Source organism: Pogoniulus pusillus, chromosome 24 (genome assembly GCF_015220805.1).
Source record: "Pogoniulus pusillus isolate bPogPus1 chromosome 24, bPogPus1.pri, whole genome shotgun sequence".
Classification (NCBI taxonomy): domain Eukaryota; kingdom Metazoa; phylum Chordata; class Aves; order Piciformes; family Lybiidae; genus Pogoniulus; species Pogoniulus pusillus.
Genome location: NC_087287.1, coordinates 13,022,087 through 13,046,466, shown reverse-complemented (window position 1 = coordinate 13,046,466; position 24,380 = coordinate 13,022,087). Strand labels below are relative to the sequence as shown.

The 24,380-nt window shown below is 44.3% G+C and overlaps 1 protein-coding gene across 1 annotated transcript in view; it reads right to left on the bottom strand.

Annotated features, from left to right (window-relative positions):
• The window catches only part of RRAS2 (RAS related 2), a 44,784-nt gene extending 24,357 nt beyond the window's left edge, over nucleotides 1-20,427 (bottom strand). Inside the window, exon 1 of the mRNA XM_064163659.1 lies at nucleotides 20,103-20,427. Within this exon, the coding sequence (XP_064019729.1) occupies nucleotides 20,103-20,207 (105 nt within the window). The 5' untranslated portion in view covers nucleotides 20,208-20,427. The remainder of the gene's footprint in view (nucleotides 1-20,102) is intronic.
• Between the last annotated feature and the right edge of the window lie 3,953 nt (nucleotides 20,428-24,380).

The window sequence follows — 24,380 nt, the reverse complement described above, 5'->3', positions numbered from 1 at the left end:
AAACCTCAGATAGAGTTAGAATTTCTACTGGTCAACAAGTGTTTTTTTTTCCAACAAGTCATCTGTACTTTCAGATTTGGCAGCTTCAGGCAGGCCCAGCACACAAGCTCCCACAGGGACCAGGAAGGAGAAGAAAGCACCTACGTGCCAGTCACTCTTGAGTCCAGCAACAAGCACCTTAAGTTTAAACGTCCCCTCTGAGAAGAAAAGTTTTACAAGAGATCAAAATTTCAGCATGATATTTTTAACCAAGACCCATCAAGGAGAAGTACTCATAACCTTAGCTTGGGCTTTGGCCAAACAAGAAAAGACTAAGAGCTAGAAACAAGGCAAAAATTACTCAGGTGTCATGTTAACCCATTTAATTGTGAGTGAAAAGAAGGGAAGGAGATATTTTCCAAAGTAAAGCAGGCTGTGCAGGCATTTTTGTGCTAGGACAGTGTGTTCAGACCTTCCTGTCAGACAAGCAGCACCTTTGCTTTGTTCAGCTGCTTGGGTGCAGAGTTCAACAGATCAGATTCTGACAGAGGGGAACAGAGAAAGACTGGATTTGGTCACTGTCAACGAAACTTTGCAAAGCAATGTGAGAAATTACTCCACCCCTGAAGCAAGACATTCTACCTGACACAGATTTCAGGGATGCAGGCTAACCTCAAATCATGATGAACTGAAATAAACAGAGGCTAGTCTCACAGGTGTAGACGTTGCTGCTTCCTAGGTTGGTGGTTCAAATTATACCACTGTTGTCAAAAAACTCCAAGTTCCTGTAAGGACACAACAGGTTAGAAATCCAACCTAGAGACTTTAAGAAACCTGCAGTGTGGACCTGAGTAACTGAAATCACGCTTCAGCTGGACAAACCACTTTGAACAATGTAATACTATTTTCCATCTCAGATCCCAGCAGATTGCAATGCTTTTCTTTCCAGCCTAATCAGTGCTTGCACACAGTCTCTGACTACCATACCACCAGCAGATTTCAAGACCAGAGGTTATTACTCCTTCACATCTGACAACAGTGTAATTCAGAGTGGTTTTCTCATCCAGTGGTAAGCTGCAGTGCAGAGCATGACTGCTTACAGTAGAAAACGCAGCATTTCATTTCTGACCTTTCAGAAGCACATGTACTGGAACTTCTATACTACAGACAGTTTGCTGAAGTTCCTAGAAGAAATACAAGGGTAAAAGAGAAAATATGACCCTAAATAGAAATAAAAAACAACAATAAAAAGAAACCAAGCCACCAGACTCCTGGTTGGGAAGGCTTAGAAGTTACTGTTCCATGTTTTGCATCTGTGTCCCACAAGTCAACCCAAACAGACTGTCTTTTCAGTAGCTCCAGCCTTGTGCTTTATGGCTCTTTTGAGGTCTGTGCCTACACCTGTGCTACACTTATATCCACACCCCAGTGCCACAAAGCTGAATTCACTCATTAACCATCAAATTTGCAGGGTAATATCTAAAGTTTATGTATAACCCAACATTTTCTGTGCACCTCACCTCCAATCTATACTTGGTTATGCTTATCCCAAAAGTATCAAACCAGAAAGTGTCTATGTTATGTGAATTACTTTTACAGTATGCACAAAGTTACATCAGAATCACACAAGAGATGGGGAGATGCTTTCCTGGCAGAAGATGCATGGATGGTCCTCCCTTTCACTCCACCAAGCAGCTGGCTGCCCACATGGCAAATCATTCAGAACATTTACTATGGAGGTTGACAAGAGCAAGTTCTTGAGTGGCATTATCCTCCCAATTAAGAAAGACTTTAACAGCACAACGTGACCGATATTGCCACAACTTACATATGGGGAAATATGCACAGACTCAGATTCCAGGAACCAGAAACTATCCGGTTGCTAATCTTGACATGTGAGCAAGATTTCACAGTGCAGAATTGGTTACAAGCACTGTCTTGCTAAAATTAGCTCGGTAGATGGTCCATGGGGAAAAGGAAGAGATCCTAAAGGCCCAAATAAGCACAATTCAAATATTCTTTAGAAGTGGCAGAATTTTCAGCCTCAGCAACTTCAGCTTTTAAAGCCAGAAAACTATCAAATAGAAATATGCTTACGTTTCCAAATTGTATCTAAAATGGTTTGACTTTCAGTGTTCAGGCTACATACTGGAGCAAAAATGTCTATCTTCAAAAAACATATTTACCAGTAAAACATTTGCTTATACTAAAAACAACCACAGTGTTTTCTTCCCCTTTGTCTCTGCACCTGCAGGTGTGGGACCACTCTTAGTCAGCATCGCCCCAAATCATAGGGCAGGGAAGCACATAGGAAACTCAGGGGAAGCTCCCTTTTTTGCTTTGACACCACATAGAAGAGAAAAAGAGGTAATCAACACTACTTAACATCTATGGCATTAGCAATACTAAGATGAATATTTCACATGACCTTTGAGATAGAGGACCTGAGCAGTTAGGTGTTAATCCTGTCTGTTACACTTCTAGAGAACTTGTTCCCTTCACAGCCAAGACTGTTTTACTTCAGCAACAGTATCATTTCCTCCAAAACAAGGGCTGTTATAACTAAGGCAAATTAAATATCTCCTCCATCCTTGTTCAGTTAACAAAGCCCAGCCACACAGTATGATGAAGGGGAGGATTAGCAGACTTCTGCTCAGTTAAGATCTGCTTCATACAGCACCACAAACTCCAGTTTTATGTGCAAATACCTACTTTCACATTACAAAAAGCCGCATGTTGCAAACCACATCAAGAAACTGCAAGCAAACATTTGACAACATTAGCAAACACCACACAGAGTCAACAAATGTTTTTACAGTAAGGCCATTTATGGTAGCAGTAAAGAAGACAAATGAAAGAGTGGAGCAGTTTTACACCGAGCAGCATCACTTCCCATGGTGGAGCTGATTCTAAGCAACAGATACAAACAACGTTATCGGCATTAAACACCACATCCACAGGTCATAGAATCACAGAATCAACTAGGTTGAAAGAGACCCCCAAGATTATCCAGTTCAACCTATCACCCAGCCCTATCCAATCAACCAGACCATGGCATAGCGTGATGATCCCTTGTTCTTTAGGGAATTCACATCTTCAGACAGAAGAATTGGACTAGACAACCTTTGGAGGTCCCTTCCACTCAGACCATCCTACAATTTTCTAGAGTTACATTGACCTTAGGATCAGTGGAAAGCAAGGTCTGATATTTTCTCCTCCAACATCCTGCTTAGCACATGAGAGTGGGTTCTAGAATAGTTTTCTGCCCACAGTTTGCGAGCGAGGTTCCCTCAAGAGGAAGTGGAGCTTATAGATCAAACTGAGAGTGAACACTACAGACAGTCTCATTCAGAAGCATGCACAAACTGCTAAAAGGAAACAGGGTTTTATTTCTTTGCAGGGCTGGATGCTCAGGCAAACCCTGAGCTCTCCAGCAAAGAGCTTTTCTCGTGAAACTATGGGTGTTGCAGTTTGTTACTTGAAAAACAAGTGCTACTCATACTAAGCCAGCCACATGTGCTGTGGTAGCAGGGCACTGAGACACATGCTCCACTCTTGGTTCTGTCATCTAAAGCTTGTCCACGCAGCCTTGCTTAAGTGATTGGTTAGCAAACTAATGCTGCAAAACGGGCTTTAACACCACAGTGCTCATGCTGCAGCATAGCAGCAAACTCTCTGGAGACTGTTAAATGAATCTACAGACCTTAAAACCACCAAGAGAATGCAAACTTCCACCCTCATTTTGGATTCTTCCCTTGCTCTTTCTCTAACCCACCATGAAAGACCTGTGTCACAGACCCAAAACCTTCCAAGAGGTATTTCTACTGCTGTCTCAAGGCTTCGTAGATGCCCACCCTCCAAAGGTCTTTCATTTCTGTTGACAGTAACTTTTTCTTTCATACACTTAGCTTCAGGGAGACCCCCCACTTCACCAAGAAAAGGGCAGAGACAATACCGGTTTACAAACAGATTCCAGTTCAGTTAAATATTTCTCTCAGCCTTTTCTGATGCTGTCACTTTCTTTGCTGATTTAAACACGTTTGAGCCCAGTTTTCTGTTTGCACTTTTACTAAGAGAAGCACAGCTACATCTTGAGAGCCACGCACACAAACCTTCAAGAACAGCTCTTGACCAAATTTCAGCTGAACAGATTCTATTTTTATCTCCCTCGCCTGGTACTCCTGTGTTGACCAAAAACACAATCTTGCATTTTAGCAGGCCATCAGGTTCTAAAGGGAAATCAAGGATGCACATCACTAAAACGGTAAAGCATTTGTTATTTTCCTGCACTGTACTCAAGTTGATCTGCTCATCAGTTCATCCTCAAGGCTGGTAGGCTTCTGGACTTTTAGGCTTGTTAAAAACTAAGGCTTCAAATTCAAACATTTCAGTTCAGTAACACCATATAGTCAAGATGTACTCCAGAGGTTTCCAGCAAGGTGATTTCCCTCCTGTCCCCTGTGTGTTCTCATTCTCACCAAGAATTTACATGTTTTCTCAAATAAACTTGTTTTCTAAACTTATGAGCTGCCCACAGCCTGCGGAGAGCCACCAGATCACATGAGTTACCTCATTTGCATTAGAGGACACATGCCAGCTTCCTTCCACAGTCATCAGTTGAGGAGAGAAGCATCACTAGGTGGAGAACACAGGTGTACCTCAGATGCATGGGCAAAAAAAAGCATGGTAGGGCCAGCCACAGAAAGCATCGGTAAACTATCTAAACCATGCAGAAATATGATCAAAGTGAGGGCAAACAGAAGCTAGTGAAGAAAAGAACTCCAACGCTAGTCTTATTTTCCACTTAAGCCAAGCTGGTTCCACCACCTGCTGCTGTTTCTCTCCAATTTTATGATTATTAATTCATAACAAATATTTAATGAAGTAAGCTGTTCCTCTTCAGGACAGATTTTGCAAACAGCCACTACCACAACAGCTACTCAGTGATTTGTTCACAATTGAGATACTTTGCTTAGAAAACCCAGCAAGTTACTTATGCCAATATTCTTAGAGCAGACAGCAAGCTCAGAAAAGAGGACACTAGCATGAATCCAACAAGCAGCACAGATAGAATTAGATTTCTACACACGTTAGTAGTGACTTACAAGAAAGGTCCTTTTTGTTTACAGTCTTAACATGGCAAATAAAACTTAGACTATCAAATTATATCATCAGCTACACTACACTGGTTTACAGTCTTTCAATCCGACAGGTCCACAACGTTTTCCAGGAGGGAAACCCTTACTCCTGAAATGCAACCTTGTAGCTTTTGAATGCCTTTTAGAACCCCCTAAAGCCATCCATCTATTTCCCACCTCATTTCTGGAGGCCATAATCCAAGTGAAGGCCGATGCTAGAGTGCAGAAGGCACCAGGCAAAGTGCGAGAAGAACAAAGGCAAGCCAGTGGTTTCTGTGGCACGTAGAAGAGCAACACTAAAATCCCCCAAAAAAATAAGTTCTCCTCTCTCCAAGCAAGTTCACATTGATAAAATTGAGCAGCTAATAAAAAACTGCATGAGCTCATTCATAGCTTGTACAGAAGAGAGGAACTCATGATGAACTAACCAAACCGACGGCACACTGCAGCCTGCTAGTACTGTGAACAGGTTAACAGCTGTATCATTCGTCTAGCAGGGAAGATAGTTCCAATCATCTTGTCCTGAAGGAAAGAACGTACAACACCTAAAAGCACTCCTTTTCATTAAGAAAACTGTCAGATATGCCAACTTCTCAATTCAAATTGTAATGTGTAATATTTTTCCCTGGCCACTCAAAGCATAACTTTAAATGAATGAGGACATCATTACCTGATTGCTTTCTTCAGCAAAGAACTTAGGCAAACCTTTTGTTTAAAGGCATAAAGAGGCAGCAGTACTGTGAATGCCATCTTAAACTGTGAGTGGCATGCACAGACCTTCAACTCGATTACTTTACGAAGCAGCTTTTAGAAGGCACAGGGTTTGATCAGAGTGGTTACTGTGTTTTTTTGCTGCTTTGTTTTTCCTTTTTTTAAAAACAAACTACTGCTGTTTCCACTTCCTTACTCTACCGAGTAGTGATCTTGTGGTAAAGACATTCAGTGCAGAGAAAACAGAGCATGGAATGCACAGGCAGCCAACGTTCTGCACTGAAACCACAGGAAAGCACATTAGCTTCTCTCTTTTTTATAGATTGGAAACAGGTTCTTCAACTTCATCATACTTAGCATAATGGACTATTCACATTTCCAGTAACCACAGGTTAAGTCTCCAGACGGGCAGCACACCAGTACAAGCAGAAGCCCCTCAGAACACCTTATCCTCTCACTGGGCAACTGGTGCATAGCCAAGTGTGAATGCACCTCCAAACACTCACAGATCTGCCAGCTTTTAACATGCAGCAAGACTCATGTTATTTACCAGGACAGGGTGGATGCTAACAATTAAAGGCAAGTATTTCTTCTTTGGAGCTTTCTTTCAGCATTTGAAACACTGTGGCCAGCAAAAACAGAGAGGTGATTGTCCCCTGTACTCAGCACTGTTGAGGCCTCACCTTGAATATTGTGTTCGGCTCTGGGCCTCTCTATAGAAGGACACTGAGTCGTTGGAGTGGATCCTAGAGCACACAACCTGCGAGGAATACCTGAGGGAGCTGGAGTTGTTCAGTCCGGATAAAAGGAGGCTGAGGAGAGACCTCCTGGCTCTCTACAAGTCCGTGCAAGCAGGCTGGAGATAGGAGGGGGCCAGCCTCCTCTCCTTGGTGGCAAGTAACAGAACTAGAGGAAATGGATAGGAGCTGCACCAGGGGAGGGGTAGGCTGCATGTCGGGAAATAGTTCTTCACTGAAAGGATCACTAAACATTGGAATGGTCTGCCCAGGGTAGTGGAATCACGACCTCTGGAGGTGATCAAACAGCATGTAGACCTGGCACTTATGGACATGGTTTCGTGTTGCCTCTCTTGTACTGGGTAGAAAGTCGGACTGGATGGATCTTGAAGGTCTCTTATATTCTGTGTATGATGATGTGAGTATTTTAATTGAAATTCTAAGTTTTGTAGACTCATTTCCTGTGCATGTGTTAAAACACCTTTGGTAATGACCAGCACTCAAAACTGATGAGATGGGCTGTACGCACCACAAACATGCCCAGAACCAAGATCGCATCCACACCTTGTTTGGTTTGACTTTCCCCTCCTCTCCCAGGAAGCAAGCCAAGTAACAACAAAGTCCTCTTCAAATATGTTTTGGCATGGATTGTCTACATGGTTTAGGAAATGACTGTCAGGTCTTGAAGGTAAGACCTGCAAATAAACCTGGGGCTACCTTCCAGTAGCCCACTGCTAGGAGAGGAGGCAGCCACTGGTTTGTGACAGTCTACACTTCAAAGTGCTAGCGTGGAATGTGCCAAAGTGCTCCAACCAAAAGGTGTTCAGGCGGTGTGGCTGCTGCAGCTAGATTGCTAGCTTAGACATAAAAAAACCCCTCAGAACAGAGAAACTTAGAAGTGGAAGCTCTGAGTGGACAGGTGAACATTCTAGGGATAGGCCACATAATGGCAACAACAGCTAAGTTAACATAATTTCATTGGAGCATCAATGGCTTTCTGTCTGGAAGCACAGCTTGTATCTGCCCCCTTGCTGCTTCTGCTGCGCCTGCTGCTACCTTCCCCCGCTGCTGTTTTGGCTGCTGCTCTGCTGCTTAACTCCTTCCCAATCTCCCTTAAAGTTATTATATTTCTGTAGTAGTTTATTCTCCTTATACTGTTATATTTAGCTTAAACTATAAGAAACACAATTTCATTTTTCCTGACATTGCAAAAATCCCCGTTGTAGTGAGTTCACTCTACTAGGGGAGGGATCCAACCTACTCTGCTACAAGTCAGCAATAACAGAACTAACCAGAGGGTGGGAGTAGCAAAATCCATTCAGTGAAAAAGTTACAGCAAGATGATAAACACATAGCCAAACACAGGCAATCACAGCAGCATCTCATAATAACTACTAACACTGGGAAAAGCTGACATACTTAGACATTTCCCAGGCTCCCCAGCTGACAAGGAAGTCCTCGTGTCCAAACCAGCTAACTGCAGTACATACCCCGCAGGAAATTTTAAACTTTTAAGATAAGCTGTTCAGCTGTTAGAAAACTCAGTCTCAATTATCCACTCTGAAGCAACGGAGCTGCACCTTAAATTATTCATCTTCTGCAAGCACTCTGAACAGATTCTTCCAGCTGACCACCTTCCCTCCCCTGGGGAGGCAGCCAGCCAGCACCTTTTCCAGACCACCTCGCAAAATGCAGAGCTTTTGTTTATTTCCTTCAGCGTCTTTGTAAAACAAACATAGAACTTCAAGCTGCAGTTGTAAGTCTTAAGCTAGAAAGATCCCAAATATTTAAACTCAGATTTTGAAGCCCCAGCCAGTCGGCACAGGTCAGATCATTTTCAAATTCTGCTCCAACTGAACAATTCTATCACCATCTTTCTTCTCTGGGAGAAGAACTTCTGGTGTGTCAGTTAAAACATTCAAGTCCTCCCACAAAACAAGTCAAAGCAGCTATGGAGGAGGGGAAGCCACTATTAAAAATGTGTGGAATGTAACTTACTTGGAAGAAGGCAGATAATACTGGGACTAGAAGCTGACTACTTCAAATCTGAGGCTCTTTTCCCCTCCAGTCCCACCAACATTGATATTGGACAATTTCAAACTTATAAAAATTAGTGAATTTCATCAATCTTTGAAGAATATACATGACTAAAAGTGAGTTTCAGAGATCAAAAACTAAAGAACTCCTTTGGTTATCTGAAAAACACAGTATATCCATTCTAATGGGTGCAAATACTTCCAGACAGCAAAAGAAAACTTTTTAACTACTTCAAAAGCTGAGCTTTGATGTGTGTTTTTTTTTAATTCAAAGAATCTGAGATGTGTGCATCACAGGTATGGCTTTCCAACAATCCAGCAACAAAGCAGAATCCCCACAGGGGACAAAACATTTTCTGTTAGTACATTTCAGCCACAGATAGCAGAATTCAGAAGTTTTCTATGATTTTAAACATCTTTCTTCCAAGTAAGACACAATCTAAAACATCTCCATGCACAAAGTAACACTCTCAGAACTCACACTTGAGGAGATCAAAGAGCTAACCTACTGATAGGCAGTGAAGTAGCTTTCAGCCTTTGTGGTCTGAGAGATGCAGAGGCACCTACTGCAGCTAGACTAGTGAGAAGACCACAACAGCTCAAAGTCTCTGAGGGGCCTTAACATTTCCAGCTAAACCCATAATATATCAAACCTCCTGCTCCATCAGTGGCTCTGACACAGTCTGGAGTCAGAGTGACATCAACTGAACATCCTCTGATCGGTAACAGGATTCACTCATCAGTATTACACACAGGAGACATTTTGCATTTCTTGTGTTTACACAGAAAGAGCAACCACTCTTACATCTCACTCTCCCTCTTGAGCAGAGCTGGAACTTCCTCCTCATTGCACAAAGCTTCATGCATTTGTGCACACATCTTCAGTAGTCAACCTGCTGCTGCTTCTGTCGTCCCTTCATGATTTATTCTGCCTGCACACAGGTCTCAGCTCTGTATCAGCCTCAGAGAATTTTACCTGGGTGTTTGTGATTCTTTTCACAGTGTCACCCTTGATGGCTGAAGTGATGTGACAGAATCAGTTATGAACTGCACAACTGCTGGATGCAGGAGCATCTTAAACAATCCTCACAACTAATGACGCATTTTCATGTAATGTTCAATGCTAAAATCACAGTCAAAGAGTTAGAGTGAGCAGCCCAGTTCCCTTCTGATGACCAAAGTACCTCCAGATGATCAGTTCTCCCATAATCCCGGTACGGCGTGCAACTTACATGTTCAGTTACTGCAGCAACCTAACAAGATGAGAGGTCTAAGATGTTGTACTTCAGCAGCTGGTAGTATCACCTGTACAACATAAAATAATACTTCCCCAAAATCTAGAGAAGTAGTTCAACCATACACAAGATGTACAGTGGTTTATTATGTCTCTCCCCTTAGTTTAAAGGAAGAGGCTTACAGACTTGAAACCTAAGCATGTGAATCAAATGCTAAGCAGTCAATGGCAATGTTAGTTTGTGACAACTTGGAAAGAGCATTTAAAGCAGCAAGGCAGAATATTCAATGTGGTTGATCCACTGGCAGAACACTTTATTACTGGAAACAAACAAAAAAACCCCACCTCACCAAACACACCTCCCCCCCTCATCCTTATATAGACAGAAGACGTCTCCCCATGGTCTGAAACGTCTAATTTAAATACTCTCAGAGAGCAAGGCAAGACACATTTGGCATAAACTATACAGTTGGGCCCCTCAATTCAAGAGAGATGTTGAGGTGTTGGAATGTGTCCAGAGAAGGGTGACAAAGCTGGTGAAAGGCCTGGAACACAAACCATATGAGGAGAGACTGAGGGAGCTGGGGTTGTTTAGCCTGGAGAAGAGAAGGCTCAGGGGTGACCTCATTGCTGTCTACAACTACCTGAAAGGAGGTTGTAGCCAGGTGGGGGTCAGTCTTTTCTCCCAGGCAACCACCAATAGAACAAGAGGACACAGTCTCAAGTTGTGCCAGGGGAGGTCTAGGCTGGATGTTAGGAGAAAGTTCTTCACAGAGAGAGTGATTGGCATTGGAATGGGCTGCCCAGGGAGGTGGTGGAGGCACCGTCCCTGGAGGTGTTGAAGAAAAGCCTGGATGAGGCACTTAGTGCCATGGTCTAGTTGACTGGCTAGGGCTGGGTGCTAGGTTGGACTGGATGATCTTGGAGGTCTCTTCCAACCTGGTTGATTCTATCATTCTTAAGCTGTTTCACCTTCTTGTATATCAAGATGCATTTTGGCCTCACAGGTTTAGTTTCAAGCTTGGGAGTCTGGAAAATGGTTTAGAACACACCAATAAAGTTTTCTGAATTCACTGCAGCAACACAGGAGCGCTGCTGAGCACAGGAAGATATTGCCTCTACCTGTGACATTTCAAGGCCCCAAGGAAGATCTCAAGTTGAGTGAGAACGCTCAGCAGGGTTAAGATGGAGGAAGAAGACAAGTAAAAAAGCAGTCAATGAGTGGGAAATCAAATTACATGTGTAGCATGTGTATTTGCATCTTGGAAATCTCAGTCAGGACATGTGGTCAAGATTCAGATAACATTGTTAGGTGTCTGGAAAGAGGCAGGAGAAGAAGATGCAAGGGCAAGGATAGTATGTTTGAGGAGGACTTCAAAGATAAACTGGAAATGAAATTGCAGGACAAAGTTCAAATACACTCATAACTGCATGCTGTGTCACGCAAAGCCAGAATCCTTCTAAACACATCACTGTTGCTTTATTTGGTTTTGCTAATGAAGACTTCTTAGCAAGCTAGTAGAGGAAACATCAAATGTATTTTTAACAGGATCTTCTTCCTAAGTGGTAGAGCTGGCAGCATGCACAAGTTTATTATCAATAACTACTTTCTGCATATGACTTTAAAGAACCTTCATAAAAGGAGAGATAAACACAGAAACACTATCAAGAACATGCAATTCAGAAACCTCCTACCACAGGCAGTACACATTACTGTAATTCCACTTACTTTCCTTACAACAGGAGAAATTAAGGACTTTTCTACCCAAAGATGCTGGATTTTTCACACATTACCAGCATTCTTCCATTTCATGGGATACCTACCACATAAGAAACAAAACATTTGAGATTTGCTTGCTGCTAAAATAACGAATGCTGAAAATGCCCTGCAATACAAGCTGAGCAAATCTCACACTGGTAACTAGTTTAAAATCTCTCATTTCCTAGCAAATATAACTAGTGACTCAACATAATGTATCATTACAGTTACAGAACACTCAAGACTAGGGCTGGAAAAACAATTTCCTTGTAAACTGCGTGGAAACCCAAGTTTATTTTCTAGCTTAGAAGACTTGAGGAAAGCGACACACGATAGCAATGAATATGTGCATAGCTAAGGTTGGTCTGCTGACAAATAACACTTCACGTAAGTCTTCCACATTAGGATCCTTGTAGAGTACTCTAGTTATTACTGTTACACTTTTTTTTACTTGAACTGCAGCAGTTTTGTGTGTCAGTGCTAGCATCTAGTTAATTATTAATGCACACTAGTCCTAGCAGCTAGTACTTTATGCTCTCTTTAACAGTGCCCCTCTGCATACATTCCTACTATCTGAACTCACCCTTATCTAGATTCACCAGAAACTAGTTTATTTTCCAGACAGGCGCAGGTCTGGTGGAAGGAGCACAACTGCCAGATGAAGCTGTTTGCAGGGCCACACAGTGAAGCAGACAGGGTAACTGATCCCGGGTGAAAACATTCCCTGGTTATTTTTAACTCGGATGGCTTGTGGAGTTCCAGTGAACTAGATGGAGTAAATAGCTGGAGTGGTGCATTGCTGTGGCAATGTAGGGACCTTCTGAGTGTTTTTCCTTATTGGTAGTACTGTGGTATATCAAATTAAACCTCCAATTATAGCAAAGCCCCACTTCTTCAGGCTTGAAAAGTAAAAAAACATTTCCCTTGTCTAATGCCTCTCCAATGGTAGCCCCTTCTAAAAATCAAATTACCAACTTGTCCTTACTGTCAAGACTGTTCAGTTTCTCCAGCCACCCCAGCATGCAAGTTCAATCTGCAGCAGCTTCAGGAGAGCCCTTGCTTTCCATCACGGTTTTAGGGAGCTCCACACAAGCCTCTTCCAGAAGCACCTTCTCCTTCTCAGTCCTTTATGAGCTTTTGTGCCAACATATTTCTATGTTACAAAAGTTCACCACTGAACTGAATCTTTCAACAGGATCTCCATCTGTAAGGAGAGCTTATGGCAGTTGTGCACTTAACTGAAGAACTGCTCTACAGCCCTCCCCAGTAACCCCCCCATCAGCTCAGGTTTGAGGCTCTGCATACACTTAAGGACAGCTAAAGTGCAAGTTCAGCAGCTTTTCCCTTTCCAGCAGCAGATAAGAACCCCTGACCTCACTTTAATGAAGGGCAGCCTTTGCGCACAATGCTTGATTAGCCGCAAGATCAGGCACTTCAAAAACGAATATGTGACCCTCTTTAACTTAACCATGAACAGCCTGTGCAGTGCCTTCCAGCCAGCCCTCTTAGAACCAGCCATCTATCAAACAAATAATTACAATTTTAACCTCATGGAATGTCCATCCAGAAGCTGTAGATCGAGCAGTTCACGCATTGGGATGTGACTAATAAGTATACACAGTGTGTCATTGTCAGAGAATAAGAAAAGACAAAGCAAACTGATTAAGTAAACATCCTTCCTATTTGTTAGCTATTTCAAGTAATAAAGAGAGGTATGAAATATTTTCTTGTGTGTCACCTATTCTCACAGAGTGCCTTGCAGGCTATCCCACAGCACACTTCAGCTGAAGGATAGCACATAAAAACAGCAGAGAACAGAAGGCTCTGGGATCCAACTCAACTGGATTTGTAGTAACAGACTACCAACTGCTACCTACCATTGCCTGTTGGTATTACTTACAATTACACTTTTCAATTTGGAGCCCAGTCAATCCTTTCAGTTCAAGTTTCTCTTGGTTTGTCAAAGTTGCAGCCAGAAACCTTTGGATATGTTATAAAAAAATTAACAAAGAAATAGATTTTAAAATAGTTTAAAAAACAGTGTATGTTTGCTTGTTTGGTTTGCTTTTGTTTGGGTGTTTTCAAGGAGCTGTTAAAGGCATGATCTCACTTTTAATGCTGGTTTTATGTACTTCTTGAAATGGAACACATTTATAGTAAATGTTGGGTCTACCTGGACATTATATTTTCCTTTAATAGTGCTTACAGTCATATCTGAAGAGAAGAATACCAAATCAGGGGAGTTAAAACACCTGAACCATCAAAATCAATGGAGAAGTTATCCACTTGTCTCAGTCCAGACCTGTACAGTGACTAATTTAGGAAGATCTGAAAAAAGCCTATCTTCCTGCTGGCTAGCCAGAAGACTGGTACATTTCACTTTATGGCAGCTGGTATTTATTTTCAGGTACATAAAGGAGGTCAGTCACAACATCTTTGGTAAATGCAGACAGGTTGCATAAGGTCTACAAATAAGAGCCATTTCGGTCCTCAAAAATGCTCTGAATAAAAGGGCTCTACTTACGAGAGCCTCCCCTTTACCACCACCATTGAATAGTGGAATTCAGAGCTTCAGCCAGAAGCAGAAGCCTCTCCCTCCAGCATGGGAAGGAGAAACAGGGCTACGGGCCAGCGGCTGCCTATTCATCCCCAAGAGTGCAAAGGGCATGTCAGCCAACAATCTGGGAAGCTGTGCCAGCACCCCTTGTGCAAGTGGCAGTAGAAGACAACTTGATAACCAAAAGGTACATCAATATTTACTTGCTATATAAGCAACTACTGCTACGGGTTAACACAAGGGAAGGTGCCTTCTGACTGCACTGTGGCTGTAATCTCACTTTGGGAAAGGCTTGTAAATTCCTCAAAACCGGAATGATCCGTATCTCAATTTAAGCACTACTCCAAATTTATGCCAGATTTTGAAGGCAGCTCAGTTCCATCCTACAGAGACACGAATCCGCCGCATCCCTGCTGGCTAAGTTACGGTGCATTGTACCATTGCTAGCTCTACCACAGCACTAACATGCAAACCATTGCTTCCTTCGTGCCTGCAAGTTAAGCCTGAAGCCATCTACTAAATTTTCCAGGCTGTAGATCTACAACTAAGCAGAGCGAGACAAATCTGTTGTTTGGTAGCAGTACTCTAGGAAGCAGGGAGCCAAGGAGCTCAAGTTTCACAAGAAGTGTAACAAGCAGCCCTTATTATTCCAGGTGACTGCATCACAAGTGCCTTGTTTTGATTAGGATTTTTATTTCCCACCTTTAACCTCAACAGATGCCAACAATCAGTGGCTCACTCTCCTAAACTGCGTTTTGCCACCTTGCATTACTGTGTACCAGTCAGGGTAAGGAGGCCCCACACTTTATCAAAATGTAAGCACATCAGTGCTAGCAGAGCCCTGCATGAATCTGCTCCCTGGAATTCGTGGCATTTCAGGCCTTTGATTTCTTATGTGCTTACTTGAAGAGCATTTTTGTGGACGGTCAGAAATGGTTAGTCAGAGTACCCAGGAACTGCAACGGGATTTATTTGAACATCCCCCAAGTCTAGCAAACTATAGTGGTAGTACATGAAGACAGCAGGGCCCATGGAACACCAGCTGCATTTTCAGTTGTTGCTTTTCAATCTGCTTTACTACTCTACTTCAGAGCTTTACCAGAAAATTCAGAACAAGCTATTTTCTTGCCCAGCAGATACACCAAAGATGAAAAATAACTTGAGAGAACTCGCCTTGAGCTTTTTTGCTAGTTAGTGAGAACTAGCAGCCTTGTGAAAGTATCAGCTCGGAAAGTAAAGGAAAAAGGAGGGAAAACAAGTCTGAAACAGCTGCTCACCACCCATCTGCAAGTCATATATGCTTGGTTTCAGACAAGTGTCTGGTATTAACATCTGAAGAGTCAACAAATCTACATCCAAATCATTTTGTTCACCACTTAGTAGAAGATTAAGTTCAGCTCTCATCAGAATTTGTTACCAGCATTTTAGGAAACACAGTTTATTTCACAAATTACACAGTAAAAATTATGCTTGCAAATACAGCATGCAATCCGTAAACAACAAAAACCCCAAACAAACCAAAACAACACTGAACTCCTGCACACAATTACAACTGATATACACTAAGTGTTTTAGCAGTTTCAAACATGTCCATGCATTACCATAGTTAATAAGAGCCTTACAAACTAAGATCAACTCACCCGCACTGAATTACATGCAGTCAATACCCTCTCAAGATTCTAGCAACACTTATTAACTAATACAGTCTTGTAAGTCACCAAAGCCTACTCTGTATACAAAAATATACATGTTGCTGTCACAAAAGAACAGCTACAGTTCTACAAGGAGGAAAACCAGTGTGACAAATAATTTTAACAACTCTGATCAAAAGCATTCACTATTTTGTGAAACAGATTTGAAAGAATAAAACATGAGTGCCTTTCTTGCTGTGCTCTACTAGAACTAGCTATACATTGTTCAGCTGAACCAAAGAAGTAAATGGCAACTGCAGAACGACCAAAAAAAATGCAGAGGGTGATGAGGTATTTGCTAGGCTGTACTCCCTTTTTAAGCAAGGAAACCTGAATATTACAAAGGGCTGAGTTAGAAGGGAATGTGGGGTATTTTGTGACAGACCTCTGCATGACAGCTGGAGAAAAGCTATTGTGGCAACAGCTGTGTGCTCTGCACAGCTCATACTCCCAAATACCTCAGCCTGCTAAGGGGCCAGTTAACTGGCTGCAAAGCATGTTAAAAGTTTTCCGCCTCTTGGGATGCGAGTGTGATGGATTGTTTGTGTATGTTTTAAATAAAAGAAGGAATTCTTAGTTCTACCACTTACAGTTCTGCAGAATGCTGTGGCATAACGTGGAACTGGCACTCATGACTGCTTTCCTAGATTTTATAGCCGTGACAAAGCCCATCGTCTCTCCTCTACAATTAAAACATCTTCACTTCCCGACTCAATTGTGCACAGACTCGACAGCATTAAGTTCATATATCATATCCTGATTTAAAGGAAATTATTTGGTATTTCCAGGATGAAATCCTGGCCCACCAACAGCAATATTGAGCTGTGTTTATCTCCCCAGAGGAAGAGTTTTGAGGAACACACCAGCTATCTAACCACTGAAAGCTTTCATCTGCTAATTCGTACTCTGAAGTTTCTCCAAGTTGTTAAGTGAACTTCTGACAAGCGAACCCAAAGACCACAAGCAATTATATACAAGTGGCCAGTTACACCTCATGCATCATTCCTACTGCATTGAACTAATTGGCACAACAACGCTGAATCAAGTACATGAAAGAGCTTTCATTGTATGACGCGGGCTTGCTTTACAAAAACATTGTTGTTTCAGCTCAGATTGAGGCACAGCAATCTTTAGGAACTGATACTTTCGCACACAGGAGCCATGCTGATCACTACCACAATAAGAGCCCAATCTCAGCAGTCACTACTCTTGTAAGAATGAATGCTCTATTTCCCTACTAACACCTAAACAAGGCTGGAAAGGACGTGCTGTGCACAGATCCCAGAAAGCTGGCAGAAGAAAGAGGATGAACCGGTTCTTCTTACATCCTCATTTCTCCTGTTCTCATTTAATCTGAAACGAAGGAAGAGTTTTCCCATTTTCAAAGATGAATCCCTCTTCATCATTCAACAATACAATGCAAGTCATGGCACATACTTTCTCATATCCCAGCACCACAATATTCTTGTTTACTGCAAAATAATGAGCAGCACTGAAGCAAAAGCAAGGATGTCTGTATTTGAGTACTGACTAATTGGAAAATTAAATAGAAGATTATAAGAAAGCAAGACCAAATGTGGAAATATTTACTAGCATCTGTAAGAAGAACCTTTCCTTTTTAAGCTTCAGAACTGAGTTGGTGACAGCCATATTTTAAACACAAGCAACAAAGCAAAGAAGAATTTAAATCCTTCACTGACATGAAGATTTGTTATGTTGAGAGCTGGGACCGATACATGTTTTGGTAAAGGCAACTACAAGTTAGTCATTTAACCCGAAGAAATTCCAAAACCTAAGCATGTGACTTGTTTGTCATCAATTTTAAACCAATTTGGAGCCTCAAAAGACAAACAACCTATCTGGTAATACTATAGAAAAACTACATGAGTGGTTGCATGGCATTGCACACACTTGATAACATCATAGCTTGAAGAACTCAGGAAGGTACTGTGGTATATAAATAATACACCAAGTCTCATCTCTCATTGTCTGTAACTACACAGCAAGCAAGGAAACACTATAAAACTCTTCTCCACAGTGCCTGAGGTTCTGCTCAGAAGGTCTTTATCTTCCAGCTATTGCTCTTTTTTTGCCAGAAGGTTGAACTTTCTGCTAAACGCCACTTTGTGGTGGCAAGATTTTATTTCAAGATAAAGCAGCCAGAAGGGCAAAAAGATGCAGATAAAACTTAATACAAACTGACAGTAAGTTAGTTACTTAGAAACATTCACCCTCAACATGTCAGCTTAACACTATGTTGTTGTTCCCTCAAGATTATTTCCAAGTGAAGTATTTCTTTTTCTGCTATTAATTTGAAAAAATCCTTATATGTGACAAAGCAGACATGGGTTCCTCTTTTGCAGATACCTGAAAGACAAGTGTCAGTCACAGCAACTGAGCCAAACCTTTCATTTCTCCAGGGGCATAACTCAAGCTTTTGTTTTAAAGAATTAATTTCTACCAGCACTCAAATATTTAAGTTATCCAGCACTTGGCAGAACCTTACTACTGTTAAAATAAACATATCACAGCATCAGGTGTGCTCTGCACTTTTTTCCCTCCTCCTTTTAACAGAAATTAAGATTTAAAATTATCCAAAAGCCTTTAACATGGCCAGACCCTCCAGAGACCCTTTCAGCAACATTTTCCAAGACAGCTGCCTCTCAGACCCAAAGCTACATCCAGTTGCACACATCACTGTCACAACCAGTTTAGATGTCCAGATGAAGATGCAGGCAGTACCATGTAAAGCAGCAGTAACACATCTGAGTGAATGCCACTCTAAATCAGTTTCAGTCAACCACAGTAATTAATTATCTCCATATACAAACAACGACAAATTGAATCCACAGGCCCAGGAGAATGCAGTTATTCTAGTCCCATCACCTTCAAACAGCAACAAGTCGGTATCTCACCAGCACCTGACCACCTATCCACACATCCGACAAACACAGCACCGTTGCAACAGTAGTTCTGAACCACCTCACATGCACCATCCAAACTTATTTCCAAAGAACTCCTTCTCCTGAAGCGTCAGTTACTGAAACATCTCGTACAGTACTGGATCTACCAAACATTTAGTTAACAGTTCTTACCCAGATTCTCAAAGTGCTCTTTTCTACAGACACTCAGAATGCAGAAAGCTATGCTGCGAAGCTCAAGTTCTCAACAGAACGTTACAGCCAAGGAACGCAGAAATGCACACATTGCTGAAGAATTCAAGAAAGATACACTCGATTTGCTATCCTAACAAAGTATTACTTGAGAGTACCATTGCCATAAGCATTAAACGACAGGTCTGCCTTGCTGTCAAACAGCCTGTCTTAGGGGTAGGTACAATATTACAGTGTCTCCTCAACGGAATTAAAGAAAAAGTCATTCTCTCCAGATCTGCCACCGGCAATGCCAGCAAGTAGAACGTAAGCAGTTGTCTCCTCCTTCCACCGCAAGCAGAAGCGGATGAGAAACAGTGGTACAAAAGCTGAGAGCAACAGGGCAGAAAACAGATAGAGGGGTATGGCTGAATTCGTGGCAGAACAGTAAAAAGGACCATCCTCATCTGACTAACACTGCACAGTTTATGTCACGATTTTTGCTGGAAGAGGGATTTTTAAAGTTCCATTATCTAGAACTTGCAGCAGCGACAGCAAGAGCCCAGGGGGCGGTGGGCGCTGGTCGCTCAGCGGACCCGCTCAGTCGCGAAGCCCTCTCCCGTGGGGGAGGCTGCAACAGCCCCTCGCCGGCCAGCACGACAAACGCAGTTCAGCCGTGGGGCAGCTATTTCGGAGCCGGACGCCAAGTGTCACTGCTCTCTCGGCCGATTACCGCGACTGCTGCTTCCCGGGCGGAGCGCTGAGCAGGACCCCGCCCGCGCCACTGGGGAAAGCCGCCGCTCCTAGCGCCTCAGCCACCCCGCGCCCCCGGCGCCGTTAGCGCCCGACCGGGCGGCGCCAACCCCAGGAGCCGCGCAGCGCGGCGGAGGCCCGCTTCGGGCTGCGGCCGGCGTCCGCCCTTCCCGCCCTCCAGAACCTTCCCGGGGGCTCACACCGCCCCCGGGCGTCGCACCCCAACCGCCGGCCCGGGCCCCTCAAGGTCACGCTACCGTCTCCCCGCCTTTAGCTTCCCGCTGCCCCGGCCCAACAGTCCCACCGCCGACAGCCCGCCGCGTCGCCCCGACACCCCCCCGCGCTGCGCGCCGGGCAGCGCCCAGGCCCGGCGACTGGGTGGCGCGGTTCCCCGTTAGATCCCGCGGTCCCTCACCTGGATGAACTGGATGGTGAGCGCCGACTTGCCCACACCGCCGCCTCCCACCACCACCAGCCGGTACTTCTCCTGCCCCGGGCCGTCCCTGCAGCCCGCGGCCATGGGGAAGCCGGGGGGAGCCAAGCGGAGCCGAGCGCGGCAGCAGCGCCGCCGGGTCCGGCACCTTTCAGCCTGCCTCCCGCCCTCCTCTTCTTCCTCAGCGGTTTGGTGCTAAGCAGTGGCAAGGCCCCGCCGCCTCCGCCCCTGCGCTCCGCCGGCAGCCCCGCCGCACGGTGCGGTGCGGCAGCGCCGAGCGGACGAACACCGCCCGCCCCCGCAGTCAGGCAGCCGCGGCTACAAATGGCCGCCGGGGGGCGGGGCCAGCTCATTTCTATGCTAATGAGGCTGGCGTATGCATTAGCGGGCGGGGCAGCCCCGGCGCTCAGCCCCCCAGCGCTCTCAGCACGGCGCGGGGGCAGCCCCGCCGCGGGGCTCATACTGCTCATGTATTCATGAGGAGGCGTGCGGCGCCGCTCCCCGCCCCACCGCTCCCCGCCCCACCGCTCTCCGCCGGAGCCCCAGCAGCGGGACGGGCGGGCAGAGGAGTGCCCCGGTCCGGCGCCTCGGCAGCATTCTGCGCCTGTATGCCCTGCGGTCGCCTCTTTCCTCCGCCCCTGAGATCTCTCCTCCTCGTGGGCTCCCGGCCTTTCGCCGCCGGGTGCCTCATGACGGACACTGAGTCGCTTTGCATACCCAGGAGGTGGGAGGGAGGTGTCTCTGCTCCTAAGTACCTAGCCAAGGCACAGGAGCGTTTAAAGCCAAAGCACCATTCATGTCAGATAAAGATTCGCCAAAAGGGAAAAGGGGGAAAGAGACAGAAACTTTAGCCCTTATGCACTATTCATCAGGTCTTCCTGTGACCAGGAACGGGTTTTTCAGCCACTTAGACCATTTATATCAAGGCCAATCTGCTTCCGACTGTCACCCCCCGTTGGGTGTCACAGCCCCGCGTTTATCCTGTCAGAGCACTCTAGTTGCACTGTCTTTGGGACAGGCTACTACTTTCTCTGATGATCAGTGTATTTGGGTCATAAGTTGCTGTCCCCTATGTTTCTGGACACTGTGTTCCTGCACTGGTCAGGCCACACCTTGAGTACTGTGTCCAGTTCTGGGCTCCTGAATTCAAGAGAGATGTTGAGATACTGGAACGTGTGCAGAGAAGGGCAATGAGGCTGGTGAGGGGCTTAGAACACAGTCCTGTGAGGAGAGGCTGAGGGAGCTGAGGAAGTTTAGCCTGGAGAAGAGGAGTCTCAGAGGTGACCTCATTGCTGTCTACAACTACCTGAAGGGAGGCTGGAGGCAGGTGGGGTCGGTCTCTTCTCCCAGACAGCCAGCAACAGAACAAGGGGACACAATCTCAAGTTATGCTGGGGGAGGTCTAGGCTGGATTGGTGGAGCTGCCGTCCCTGGAGGTGTTCAAGAAAAGACTGGATAAGGCACTCAGTGCCATAGTCTAGTTGATCGGATAGAGCTGGGGGCTAGGTTGGACTGGATGATCTTGGAGGTCTCTTCCAACCTGGGTGATTCTATAAGATAGACACACTCCACCTACCTTGCAAATAACACCACAAAACCACCACAAGTATTTGCCATGGATGAAATCCCTGCTGAAGGAACTTGCCCTGTACAGCACTGGGGCTGTGTGAGGAGGCAATCCAGGGAACCTTCTGATTATTTGCCTAAGAAACCAAAGCTCTCTGCGCTGGGCACACATTTTGGCTCTGCATGAAACAAGGTGAGGGTCTCACAGGCCACAACAGCCCCCTTCAGTCAGCACCAGCACAGCAGCTAACAGAGATCCACAAAGAAAGGAGAGTGTGGAACTAATTAAGAGCTAACACGGTACCAGATATACACATGGGGGTATATCAGTGATGTGCCTGCAGCCTGAATTCCACCACTTGCTAATTTGTCATGCCGAACTTAGCAACTCTTTCACTGAATTTCTCTGCTTAAAACAAAGCTGTAAAACCAAAACCCACGCAATGAATAACGTCTTTCAGCACTCACTCTGTCTCAGTGGAGGGGAAAAGTGTTTGACACAAAGGAAACAAACCTTGTGAGTTAATGGGGCAATTGTATGAGAGAGAGATGAAGGAGATCCTTTGTCACCGGGATTCACAACTGTGTTTTGGACGAGGAATTCTAGGACTCAGCCCTCTTGGCTTGGTATTCTCCTGTAGTGATAAGCTGTTTTTTTCACATCCGCTTCCTCGTTGCCCTGGCCGATCAGAAATAAGGAACAACTCACATAGGAGAGAGCACAGAGCCTAACATTTTCCAGTGTGGAAAAGAGATAAGTGAGTGGAAGGTACAACAGAGGTCTGTGAAAGTCCTGAGCAGCAGAGAGAAGTCGAACAGTGAAAGTTTCAAAATAGGAGAACTAAGGGGCACCCTTACATTTAAACAAACTAAAAGAGATACTGTTTTCTGCAGGCAACCACGTCAGTGTAGAAGTGGCTGCCACAAGCGGTTGTGGAAAACAGAACTGCATCTGAGTGGCAAAAGGCTAGACAAAGTCACAGAACGTAAAGCAATTGCTAAGCGCAGTAAGCAGGGATACAGTTTTGACTCAGGGAGTTTCTAGAACTCTGACAGCCTGAAGGCAGGCTGGCTGGGAGAAAACAGTTACTTTACGTGTGTCCTGGTTCTAGTGCTCTCATGTGCAAGCCACTAACTGGCCACTGTCATGATCAGGAACCTGTGAGTTTTAAGCCAGCGGGAAAAGAATTCTCCTGATTCTTAATTCTGCTTTCTTAGGTTAAGAAAAATCAAAAGTACAGACTATGGTGAAGTGAAACTGCTGCTAGTTTATCAAGTATTGAGTGTTTTACAATAGAAATACAGTTACAAACTTGGAGTTGGCTACTAGTACAGTGATCAGAGAACTGCACTGTCAGGAGTGGCAGTGACAAGAAAAGCAGATTTTCAGTGAGTTTAAAGAAACATTAATCTCTATGTAAACTATTGCAACAGCATATCTGATTCCTTGGTTCCCAAGTACAGAAATGTTAGTAGACTACAACCTCGGGTGTTCAAACATCTCTGCATAATAGTAATTTTAAACGTGAAAACAGCTGTTTTGTACTCACTGTGCTGCCAACGGACGGAAGCTGGACCCTCTAGAGGAGTGTACCAGGGCAGCCAGGGCACAGTCAGCCCTGGAAGTGCTCCCTTCATCCTGAGTCCTGGAAGAGACTCTGCACCTCATCTTCCATCAGGAGTAGCCCCTTCTGTGAGACTGGGTTTCAGGAGACAAAGAGTATGCATATGATTCAAGACATGGAGATGAGGATACCACACACTCCAAGTTTCAATTCAGGATCAGTTAACCTGGGAAATACTGAGTGGTGAGGTGCCAAGAAGGTGAAGACAAGAAACCTGCGATTGGTATGAGGTGGTAGGAGAATGTGTTTTGAAAGGGGATTTTTACGGTCAATTAGGAAAAGAAGTTTTGCTGCACCAGTTTGCATATCCCTAGGGAAGTAGAAAATGCAAGGTTTCATAACAGAAAGGAAGAACTTGAAATACCAAGACCTGAGATGATGAAAATATGACCATAGTTCTGATGAAGTGCCTGAGAAAGAAAGTAGAGCTTTCAGAGCTGTTAGACAGAAAGAAGCTGCGTCATTTCAGGTCTAGCCTGAATATGCATATTTAAAGAGAGACAAAATCAAGAATGACATCCAGATGGCAAGCTTGAAAGAAAGAGCACCATAGTGCTTTATATAATGACAAGGGGCGGGGGGGGGGAAAGATTTCAGGAAATGCTTGGGGGAAAGATCCAGAACTTTATTTTACATTGGCAGCCTGGCAAAGATGTGGGCTTGGAAGGTTAGAAGATGAGTATGAAGTAAGTGACATATTGAAAGCTAAAAAGTGCTCTGTGGGAACATAAGAGTTTGACTAAAAGAAAACTTGTTCACAAGGTTATCAGAGAAAAGAAACATCACAAAAATCTTTGGGAGGTGAGTCAGTGAGGTAGGTAACTTTAACGCTGAGTTATTGCCCTATTTTAGGATTATCTGCATAGCTAATGGTGCCACTTGTTTGTTTACCTTGCTCAAACAGGCCTTAAACACCAACCCTCATACCATGTGGCTATGGTGACCTAAGGAGAACCATGTGCTGCAGTTCCCACCAAGAATTCCATTGATGACCACAAGAAGATGGGAGGAAACCAACTTTCTCAAAACCATAAAACAAATTTGGGAGAAAACAATTTGCTTTTCCTTG